This window comes from Sus scrofa, chromosome 1, assembly GCF_000003025.6.
Source record: "Sus scrofa isolate TJ Tabasco breed Duroc chromosome 1, Sscrofa11.1, whole genome shotgun sequence".
Taxonomy (NCBI): domain Eukaryota; kingdom Metazoa; phylum Chordata; class Mammalia; order Artiodactyla; family Suidae; genus Sus; species Sus scrofa.
This window is the reverse complement of record NC_010443.5, coordinates 183,411,558-183,423,373: the sequence shown is the minus strand read 5'-3', so window position 1 is coordinate 183,423,373 and position 11,816 is coordinate 183,411,558. Positions and strand designations below refer to the sequence as shown.

General features: G+C 51.3%; 1 protein-coding gene across 5 annotated transcripts; it reads left to right on the top strand.

The window, feature by feature from the left end:
• Nucleotides 486-7,385, top strand: BMP4 (bone morphogenetic protein 4). Of its 5 annotated transcripts, none has more exons than XM_005659968.2 (4): nt 490-803; nt 3,780-3,904; nt 4,930-5,309; nt 6,259-7,385. In XM_005659968.2, the coding sequence occupies exons 3-4, from the start codon at nt 4,937-4,939 to the stop codon at nt 7,113-7,115; spliced, it is 1,230 nt and encodes a 409-aa protein (XP_005660025.1). In that variant the 5' UTR covers nt 490-803; nt 3,780-3,904; nt 4,930-4,936; the 3' UTR covers nt 7,116-7,385.

The following is an 11,816-nucleotide window of genomic DNA, read 5'->3' as shown; positions in this document are numbered from 1 at the left end:
GCACAGCCTGTTTCTCAACATTTGGAAATCCTTTTAACAGTTTATTGAAAGCCTCCCTTTAAACCAATCCAACAGCTCCTTTCTCCATAACCTGATTTTAGAGGTGTTTCATTATCTCTAATTACTCGGGGTAAATGGTGATTACTCAGTGTTTTAATCATCAGTTTGGGCAGCAGTTACTCTAAACTCAGGGAAGCCCAGACTCCCATGGGTATTTTTGGAAGGTAAGGCGACTAGTCGGTGCATGCTTTCTAGTACCTCTGCACGTGGTCTCCAGGTGAGCCCCGGCAGCTTACCCGTGCGGGAGGCAGCGGCGTCCCAGCCCGGGCGGCAGCTGGGGACTCGGGCGCTGCCCGGGTTTCCGGGACCAGGGCCTGCGAGGCGAGGCCCCGGCGGCTGGATGGGAGGATGTGGGCGGGGCTCCCATCCCAGAAAGAGAGACCAGCGAGGGAGGAGGGAAGAAGGGAGGGGCTGCTGGAGAAGAAGAGGAGGAGGAAGGAAAGAAAGAAAGGGAGAGGGAAAGAGGAGGAAGAAGATGCAAGAGGGCAGAGGAGGAGGGAGGGAGGTAAAGGGAGTGGAGCTCTGCCCGGAAGCTAGGTGAGTTAGGCATCCCAGCCGAGGGAAGGGAGCCTGCCACACTGCTGCTGATCCCGGCTGTCTCGCCTTTCTCCCTGATGGGATTCCCGTCGGCGCCTTCTCGAGCCTGCTGCGCCCCAGTTCCCGGCCCTCGCCCAGGTTCACTGCAGCCGTTCAGAGGTCTCCAGGAACTGCAACTGGGGAGCCCGCTACCGCAGGGACCTATGGTGAGCAAAGCTACCTGGCAAGGGGCTGAGGCGCATCCTTGGGAGGGGGGAGAGGGTGGCTCTGGCTGTGGCAAAAGGTGGCCCCCTTTTTCCCTTCCTAGCGGTGTTGCTAGAGGTAGGGATGCTGGCGCTGAGAGACATTTCCGTATATGCTACAGCCTCTACCCGGACCACTTTTCCCGTCCGGTGGCCCGGGGCGATTACCACCTTTGGTAGGTTCATGGCAGGAGAGAAGGGGAGAATAGAAGCCTTTAGTTGGAGATCGTTGGGAAAGACTGTGGGGTCTTGAGCGGAACACGTCGCCCTTGGACTAGCTTTGGCAATCCCAGGACGGAAAGGGCCGGGAGCGAAGGGGGAGTGACGGCTCTGAGATCCAGAGAGAGTGAGGGGGCTGATGGGCGGCGAGAGTACACCTAACTAAGGCTGGTTCTGCAGTGGGGAGCGCAGTTCTGCTTCTGGGGCGTGCGTGCGCTGCAGGAGGGGCTGCGTCTAGGGGAGTGTCACCCGACCCGGCACTCAGCCGGCGAAAACCCCTGAGAGCTGGCGAACTGCCGCTGCCCGACGCTTCTTCTCCATGAGCTATTTATTATCTTGGACTTGGCGGCATCCAAGGAGCCTCTCCTCTATCATTTCACCGGGTAGTGGCTGTAGGGAGGCCAGGATGCTAGCTGCTCTGGGTACGCGGCTTCTTGAGGTGTCGTGTCCTTTGGGGAGGCACTGGGGAGATGCGTCGTGGACTCGTGGCTCTTACTGACCCTCCCGGCCCCAAAACCAACTCGAAAGGGTACCGGGATTCACGAATCTTTGCGGACCCATCCCCATGGCCTCAGACGCTTCCCGGGCACCGATTTCGTGGTAGGTTTCTGAGGATCGCGTTTTGTGAGCTCAAGGCTTTTTGAGATGTTAAAACCCCGAAAAACAGATTCGGTAAACTGAGGTCACCTCTGAACAAATTTTGGCGTTGGGAGAAAACTCGTAGGGAAGTGAAGGACAGTCGCCATGAGTTGCATCTCCACCCCTCAAAAAAAAAAAAAAAAAAAAAAAGAAAGAAAGAGAGAGAAAGAAAAAAGCTGGAGACGAAAGTGCTTTTCAGCTTTTTTTTTAATTAAAAAAAAATGTGATTAGAGACGAATCCTATTGAGTCCGAAATTGAAACAACCCGCTCTTCCCTCGCCTCTGAGTTTTAGCGCAGCGCGCTCCCGCCGTAGCCCTGGGATTTCTAGGGTCGGAGGATTGTCCAGGAACTGCGGGCGCCCGCCCCTTCCACTGTCCTTCGCCCGCGGGGAGCTGCCCTTCTCTGCTTCTCCCATCTCTGGAGCTTTCCCCCCCACCCCGGTGCATTTTAAGGGTTCCAGGCGTCTCAACGAAACTCTTTGCTCTTCCCACCCGTTCGCAGTCAGCCTCAGCGGTGGCGCGGTAGCGGGAAAACTTAAAGGCGCTCAAAAGGCGGCAGCTCTGGGCGGGCAAGGATCGTCGCGCAGGGGCGCCCGCGCACACCCAGGCCAGCGACGGGTAGGGCCGCGCGGGACAACCGCGGCCGGGAGGGAGGGCTAAGCGTTTGATCCTTCACACTTCTTCCAGGCCCTCCTGCAAGTGCCCCCAAGATAAAACCGAGTTTTGCTGGGTGAGGCCGGGAACCTGAGCCTTCGAGCTCTGAATAGACCCAAGGCAGAAACTGGGAACAGGCTTAGGAAAGGGCGGCAGGGTACAGTGTGCTGTGCAGCCGGGATCGCGCGACTGTGACCCCTGCGCAGGCCGGGCAGATTCAGTTTCGAGGGTCACGGTTTCGGAAAGGACCCTGTATTGAGTGATCCACGCATGCAGCATCTTTGGATAGAGTCGGGATATCACAGTAATACCTTGAGCGGTGGGTTGGTAAAATTCTTGAAGCATTTGCTGAGATTCTGAAGCTGGTGCAAAGGAGGAAGGGGGGGGAGGAAGTGGCGGGAGAGGAGTAGTGGTTTAAAAAAGACGAGCTGGGGTGGGGGTGGGGGGAAAGACAGACGCAGAGATCGAGCGTAGGCCGAAAGCTGTTCACGGTTTTCTGGACTCCTGGGAACCCATTGTGATTTCCTTTCTGCCCTGGCTCGGGAGTTGTAAAACCTCTGAGACTTGGAGACCTGAAACAAGTGTTGAGCCCTTCCGAGGAGACGCCTCTCTTTTGAGTCCGCCCCTCCGCCTTTAAGGGCCTCAGGACCGCTTTCTTTGGGGATTTACTTTGCTCGGTGGGCACGCCGTGGTGTGGAGATTCTCTCCGTAAAGGAACCGGAGGAAAGAGCCCAGCGGCCATTCCCTTACCACGTTCCCACACTGGTCACCGCCTGACCATCTACCCCTCCGACCACTTATGACAGGTCCTCAGCTTTTGGTCGGGAGCTAAAGAGGCTGCTCAATTCCTCTAAACACTCGCAGAAGTTCGCCAGGGGGTGACTGTAGCTGGGAGCAATTTTTGGCCTCTCGGAGATCCTGGGGAGAAAGAGGGGTGGGTGCGCGCGGCACGTGTATATCTGTCTTTCAGTGCTTTTCTTTTTAAACGACCCTGGGTGGTGCGGCTTTCAGCTGCTGAGACTCCGCCGCCCCCAAATCCCGGCCCAACTTGAGCCAGGCTCACACTGAAAGGCGAAGCCCCTACCGTGCTCCCCAGATCCTCTCGCCTAAGGCAGCTGGCGGGAGGGATCAGGCCGACACGACGGAGGCTGCAGGTAGAGGCGAGGACCACGTCCTCCGCCAGCTGCACCCGGGGACCAGCTGAGGACTCGGCCGGGAGCTCCTCCCGGACGCTGGTGGTTGGGGCAGCAGGCGGGGAGGCTGGCCTCTCAGAGAGGGGGCGGGGCGGAGATGGGGCGGGTCCACTGCGGGGAAGGCGGACGCTTCGGTGCGCGGGGCGGAGTCTTTGCATTCACGTGACTCAGAGGGGCTGGAAGAAAAACAGAGTCAGCCTGCGCCAGTCTCATTATATTCAAATATTCATTTTAGGAGCCATTCTGTAGTGCCATCCAGAGCAACGCACTGCCGCAGCTCCTCTGAGCCTTTCCAGCAAGTTTGTTCAAGATTGGCTGTCAAGAATCATGGACTGTTATTATATGCCTTGTTTTCTGTCAGTGAGTAGACACCTCTTCCTTCCCTCTTCCCGGGAATTCACTCTGCCCTCCCCACCCGTGCTCGCCTTGTGTCCCTCCCGTCGGACCTGCCTTCCAGAGTCCACACTCCGCTTTCTGGCAGCGCTGTCGCTTTCTTCTTGGCGCCGCAGCCGCTGCGCTCTGAGCGTACCGGTTCTATTTAAAGTGCTGCTTGCTCCACTCTCTTCCTGATCTGTGCGTTGCAAGGAAGGAGAGCGAAAGGGGGCAAAAAAGAAAAGTCCGCAGCCAGGGGTGCTTACCATCCCCTTCTCCCACTTGACTGCGGATCACCCAGTGCCCCCGTGGCATATTCCCAGCTGCTTGTCAAACTCAGACGTCGCTCTTGGAATCATCCCCCCCACACACCCTTCTCTGGGAGTGAGTGAGCGGGCTCAATCAAACGCTTTTTGCTGGGCATTTCAAATTCATCAGCCCCCGTAAAATAAACCTTCCAGACCCAGCCGCCGGGTGTCTTCGCCCTGCCCCTGCTTCTCTGTTTTCCCTCCCTCCTGCTCCGAACCAGCTGGAAGTTGTGGAAGTCGGCTCGGAGGGCGGAGGAAGAAGGGGGGTGGAGGAAGGGGGGGGAGAGACTGAAGGTCTGAAGTGGAGAGTAGAGAGATGGTATTTTAATTCTCCCTCCCCCATCCTTTTTTACCTCCTCAATGTTAACTGTTTATCCTTGAAAAAGCCAAGCTGAGATCATGGCTCAGATAGCAGTTGGGACAAAAAAAGATTAACAGGATGGAGGCTATCTGATTTGGGGTTATTTGACTGTAAACAAGTTAGACCAAGTAATTACAGGGCAATTCCTACTTTCAGGCCGCGCATGGCTGCAGCTGGTGGTGGGGTGTGTGTGAGGGGGAAGACACAAACTTGATCTTTCTGACCTGTTTTACATCTTGACCCTCTCTGTCTAGCCCTGTATGAGTTTGCTGAGACATCTCTATTTTTCTCTAGTTATTGGTGTTTATTTATTCTTTAACCTTCCACCTCCTCCCCCTCCCTAGAGACACCATGATTCCTGGTAACCGAATGCTGATGGTCGTTTTATTATGCCAAGTCCTGCTAGGAGGCGCGAGCCATGCTAGTTTGATACCTGAGACGGGGAAGAAAAAAGTCGCCGAGATTCAGGGCCACGCGGGAGGACGCCGCTCAGGGCAGAGCCATGAGCTCCTTCGGGACTTCGAGGCTACACTTCTGCAGATGTTCGGGCTGCGTCGCCGCCCGCAGCCTAGCAAGAGCGCCGTCATCCCAGATTACATGCGGGATCTTTACCGGCTTCAGTCTGGAGAGGAGGAGGAGGAAGAGCAGACCCACAGCGTTGGTCTCGAGTATCCCGAGCGCCCTGCCAGTCGGGCCAACACCGTGAGAAGCTTCCACCACGAAGGTCAGTCCCAGCTCAGGGTCTGGGCTGTGGAGGGCCGGTAGGGCAGCTCTGGGGGAGAGGAGTTCAGGTTACATCAAAGCCCCAGATCAGGAGGCTAGGGAACCGAGCTGCTCACCTCCAAGGATTTTCAGAGCTGTGGCCCAGTTTATTTTTTGGAGACGGAGGGGAGGGGTTTGGGAGGAGAATGACACCGCTCAAGTCTCTGGCTAGCCCCAGAGGTGTGCTTCTGTGATATCAAAGCCTTTTATGCCAGATTTTCTGCGCATTTTTTTTTCCAAAGCACCTACTGAATTTAATATTACAGCTGTGTGTTTGTCAGGTTTATTCAATAGGGGCCTTGTAATCTGATCTGAATGTTTCCTAGCGGATGTTTCTTTTCCAAAGTAAATCTGAGTTATTAATCCACCAGCATCATTACTGTGTTGGAGTTTATTTCCCTCTCTGTAACATGATCAACAAGGCATGCTCTGTGTTTCCAAAGATCACTGGGGAAATGTTTGGTAACATACTCGAAAGTGGAAGAAGAGGGAGAGGGTGGTTGTGTGCATGTTCCCTCCTGCCTCTACTCTGTTGGCCCCTCTTTTTCTTTACAACCACTTGTAAAGAAAACTGTGTACACAAAGCCAGGAGGGCTTTAAAAGGGGAGTCTTATGGTGGTGGAGTAAGGAGTTGACACATGGAAATTATTAGACATATAAAGGAGGTTGGGAGATTGTCTTTGGTGCCTGCTGAATGCTATCTAAGCTTCACTAGTTTGCTAGCTGCCCCATTGATCTGCTCTTTCAAATTAAAAGGTATGTTTATTTCCCCCTAGTAGGCTTCCACTGTATAAGCAGAGTTCCCCACTCATCACCCAGCTCTTAGCTGTTTCTTGACTTTTCAGTCTCTCAAAAAGCTCATGGGCTTTTTTTTCTTTTCTCTTTTCTTTTTCCTCCCCAACTGTGCCTAGAACATCTGGAGAACATCCCAGGGACCAGCGAAAACTCTGCTTTTCGTTTCCTCTTTAACCTCAGCAGCATCCCAGAGAACGAGGTGATCTCATCCGCAGAGCTTCGACTCTTCCGGGAGCAGGTGGACCAGGGCCCTGACTGGGAGCAGGGCTTCCATCGTATAAACATTTATGAGGTTATGAAGCCCCCACCAGAAGTGGTGCCTGGACACCTCATCACACGACTACTGGACACGAGACTGGTCCACCACAATGTGACACGGTGGGAAACTTTTGATGTGAGCCCTGCGGTCCTTCGCTGGACCCGGGAGAAGCAGCCAAACTATGGGCTGGCCATTGAGGTGACCCACCTCCATCAGACACGGACCCACCAGGGCCAGCATGTCAGGATTAGCCGATCGTTACCTCAAGGGAGTGGGGACTGGGCCCAGCTCCGGCCCCTCCTGGTCACATTTGGCCATGATGGCCGGGGACATGCCTTGACCCGACGCCGGAGGGCCAAGCGTAGCCCCAAGCATCACCCACAGAGGGCTCGGAAGAAGAATAAGAACTGCCGGCGCCACTCGCTCTATGTGGACTTCAGTGACGTGGGCTGGAATGACTGGATTGTGGCTCCACCAGGCTACCAGGCCTTCTACTGCCATGGGGACTGCCCCTTTCCACTGGCTGACCACCTCAACTCAACCAATCATGCCATCGTTCAGACCCTGGTCAACTCTGTTAATTCCAGTATCCCCAAAGCCTGTTGTGTTCCCACCGAACTGAGTGCCATCTCCATGCTATACCTGGATGAGTATGACAAGGTGGTACTGAAAAATTATCAGGAGATGGTAGTAGAGGGATGTGGTTGCCGCTGAATCAGGCCTTCCGTGGGGAGAGACAGACAGACACACACACACACACACCCCATCCACTACTCACTCACACACTACACAGACCGCTTCCTTATAGCTGGACTTTTATCTTTAAGAAAAAAAAAAAAAAAAGGAAAAAACCCTAAACATTCACCTTGACCTTATTTATGACTTTATGTGCAAATGTTTTGACCATATTGATCATATATTTTGACAAAATATATTTATAACTACATATTAAAAAATAAAATGAGTCATTATTTTAAAGGTAAACTATGTTCCTTTTCTCTTTAATCCTTTCTTTCTTCCTTCTGCCCCATCTCTGTTGGAGGAGATCTTTTTCTTTAATGTGGGGCTGGGGGCATGATGGAAGTCAGAGGGTGGAAACTGGAGGTGGTTAAGTTGGAGGAACAGGAAGTAAACTGATGGTGGAGGATGGTAATTGCCAGGATGAATTGTTTTTCCATTTCTATTTAATGTTAACAAGGACAAGGATGCAGCATCCTCTCCCATCTGGATGACACATGCCTTGGAGAAACTGGGATGAAAGGAGTAGGCCAGATTAAAGAGTCAGTTTGGGCCTTCTTATACACCCTCTGGTTTTGTTCACCTGTTAGGGGTGTGTCCCAGCAAAGTGTGATGGCTGAGTCTCAACTCCAGGGCAATGGTTCCCACCTCTGCTTTTAAGATACCCTGGACTGTCTCTAGTTATTACAGGTACTCGTGTTGCACTTTCAAACCAAAGGTAATTTGCACACTCACATATTAACGTGTGTGTATATACGTGTGTTTTTTAAACAGGAGGGTTGTGGGGGTTTTTTTGTCTTTTTTTTTTTTTTTTTTTTTTTGAGAAGTGGGTTCTATCCAATAAAACAAATTGCCTTACTTTTGGTGACCGATATTTTATCACATGGTGGAATTCTCCAGTGTTTCAGAACTTTTCCCCCTTGTCTCCTATTCCCCAGATGAAGGCTTTCATTGAGTTCAGCATTCCAAGAGATTGAGCTGGGTGGGGGGGCGAGGTGGTGGCAGTGGGGTCCAATCTTTAAGGGTCTGAATTTCCCAGTGGGCTCCTGAGAGTGTTCCTTCTACTGTATAGAACCTCTCCAGTCAAACACCAACCCTCCTTGCATCTCTGTGCCACCCCCTCCCTGCTTCCCTGGAACTGGGCAGAAAGTGATAGACCTGGTGGAGGTGATGTTCTGAGCCAGGGTTTCTTCAAGGAGAAAGCTCAGTTTTTGGCCAAAGTGAAAAAGGAAAATTCAGCTATGCTTGAGCAGTCTCCCTCAGTTAAGGGCTGCAGAGAGGGAGAGAAATGGCTTGCTGGAATGACATGGATATAGGGGCTAAGGAGACCAGAGGAGAGACCTTTGCTTTTTTCTTACTTGCCACCAGCAACTAAATTACACCCTGGAATTTTAGCTCGTGTGGGCTCATTTCTCTATGTGTTTTTTTTCTGCATGGGCTTGGCTAGGTTTGGGGAAAAGGAGTGACTTTGGATGCCATGGGACATTCATTCTCAGTCAGTCAGGATGTGGGTGAGAGTGGCAGGGATGGTGGCTGTGGTGGTGCTGAGTGTACACCCCCTGCATTCATGTACACACGCTCTTCCATGTGCTCTTGGGGGTGGGGTGCATAAAGCAGGACTCATTTTTGTTTTTAATTACTGAAGTTCTACAATCCTCTGAAAGGAGCAGCTTAGTGGAAACCAATAAAAAGAGAAGTGGAGCTGTTGCCAAAGCCCCAGCTCCCTGGAGAGTGCAGGTGGAGAGAGGAGATCAGAGCCCCAGGCAAAGACAGCAAGACTCCACAGTTCTCCACAACTCCCTGCAAAGAGGGCTACTTCCCCCTCTGCTAGCCCCCCAGGTCGCTGCCCCTTTGATTAATGGTAAGGGGGTCGAATAAATCACTTAGGGGAAGGCTATTATGGGTTCCCCTCAGGCAGCCTCCTTTTGTTTTACCCGATTTCCTGAAATGTCCATGTCACTGAAGAGGAACTCGCACATCTCTAGCACTTGGACAAATTATCTGAGGGCAAATTCTGAGCTCCGTGGCTGCCCGACTGGGCTCAGGTCACTTTCTAGCAACCACGCTGCCCTCCCTTCCACCACCTTCTACTGGCTTATTTTCAGGAATGGATAATGTTGTTTATTTGTTCAGCCAAATATTTGGTCTGGGGAATTTACCGTGAAATTCTGTGAATTGCATATACCTAGTTAACAAAATAGTCCTAATGCCACAAATGTTAGCATGAAAAAGCAGCTATGGCCAGCTTTAACTCTTTAAATTCTGTTTGAAGGTATAGTCCTCAAGTCCTAAGAGAGGGAATGTGTGTCATGATTTAATTTAGGTTTCAGTTATTTATATTCTGGAATAATAATTCTCAACTACTTATACCTAATGGAAGTTATAGGGTGATTCTTGCTGTTGCATTTGGATCAAGTCTACCATCTCCTCACCCCCACCCCCCCCAGGGTCTTTTTTGCCCAAAGTAATGTTCCTATTACTCAAAGAAAGATGGGAAGAGAGAATCGCTCTTGAGTTCAACAAAGTTGTAACCACATCAGAGGAGCTGCTGGATCCACCCCTGCCCAACCCTTAAACTGGAACTGGCTTCCTAGGAGCTCAAGGTGGTGGTGGGGGGGAATGTTGGGGGTTGGAGGGCGAGTAGGGTGGGCCCTGAGCCCACATCACACACTCCCCAACTTTTGTTGCATAAGTCGCTCTGAACCTGCCAGGTGACCTGCTGACTTTGTTTTCTGTCTTGACCGTGCTTCGTTCCACCACCCCGTTGCCGCCGGGCAGCGCCACACTGAGAGGGCTCAGGGCAGCTGCGGAGCTGGCAGACCCCAGGGATCACCCGGCCTTGGCCGGGCGTCAAGGTCCGCGAACAGGCTCTGCGCCCCCCTGCTCAGGGAGCTCCCAGAGGCGGTGGCGGGGGCGCCAGGGGGCGTCCTCCCAGCCCCGGGGACCGGACTGTGCACCTGGTGGCTGCAGGAGCTGCACTGTGGACTCCCCGGCCAGATGGAAGCTTTCAGGTCCTTCATTCCAGAGTTGACTGCCCATCCAGCTCTTGAGCCCTCGGGACCCGTGCTCAGGTGAAGCTCTGCGAAGGCAGCCGGATCTGAGTAATGCACGCGAGGCCCAAAGGCTGATCCGCACGTTTCTAATGAAATGGGGTCAAGCAGCCGGTGAGCCCTGGAGTCCGGGGAGAAAGTGCACCTGGGTGGAGGGGTGTGAGAGGGGTTGAGATCTTGGTTTTTGGTGGGAGTGGAGAGCAGAGTCAGGTAGGTCCCCGTGGGGCCGCATTTTGGAGGAACTGAATGGGGGTGCGAGTGGGTGGCGAGCAGAGCCAGGCTGAAGGGCAGACACTTCCCATCAGCTGCCTTCTCAGCCCCCTCAGGAATGGAAGCCCTTCGGCTTCCCCAGCTGTTGGGGGAAGGAGGGGAGTACAGGAAGCCTCAGGTGTGTGGGAACGGAGTTGGCTAATTTCTTTCAGAAATGGGACACCAAGCCCATAATACTTGACAGCCCCTCAGCTGACCTCCTCTGGGCCTCAGGATCAGGGACTCACAGTGCCCCTGCTGTCACCTGCCACTCAAACAGGGGCGCTCAGGATGGTGTCACCTAAGGGGAATATAGGAGAAAAAGCTTAAGGCCCACGTCTCCAAACTGTTTGTGCTTAATGATTCTTTTGCTTCAACAGGGAACAAATTGTATAAAAGATATAAGTTCTTTTAAAGTGAAAAGAATGCAAAAACAACGTTGGTGACCTTACATTACCCGAGAATACTTACGGTAGCTTAGTATCCTCTGGAGGAATTTAGGGTAATTGGTGGACTGTTAATTAGAAATGATGCAGAGTTATTCAGGTGAACCATTTGAAATAGACTAGCACAATTTTGAAAACTTAACTGAAAGTAGGCTGAGTGGTTAGCAGCGTGGCCTGAGTGGTTCCAAGGGTCCCATTTCCCTATGCTTTCAGCACTTAGTGTCAGAATAAATAAACAGGTCAAACCTACAATGGTCACTAATGAAGAAAAGTGGCTTGTTTTAGGAAAAAATTTTGATTGCTCTAATAATTTTTAAAACCACAGGAAATTTTGAATGATAAAGAAAAAATTCAAGGCATGCATCATTTAGTCAATTCTAGAAAAAGGAATTAGAGTATTTTCTCACTGAGAAAACCATTTGAAATTACTTTGTCACCTTACTTAAGATATTAACTGAAGCAAGTTCCAGTTGTCTCTGCCTTCCTCCCTTTTGAAAATATTGTCTAAAAACACTGAATATAAATGCTATTATGTATCTCAGAACTATTCAGAAAATATAATACTGTAGGTTCTTACTATAGAACTGCTTACTTCAAAAATGTGAAATTTGATGAAAAGATAAGATGGAACAATAATTTGCTGTGTTACATTACTAATGAGAATTTCTTAAGTCCAACTTTCAGTAGATTTCACCACATTCCTGAAAAAAAGATCTCATTGAGCTCTCTTGACTTTTAATAACTTGATTTCTAACAAAATATAAGACCCCTCATCCTAAACCCTTGAACCTTTTAGCCAAGGTGCAAGTAGATTCTAGTTTTGCATAGTGTCAATGTCATTGCTTTAGCAATATATATATATATATATATATTTTTTTTTTTTTTTCAGTTTTATGAACTGAAGGCTTGGCCAGCAGTTGATTTCTACAGGA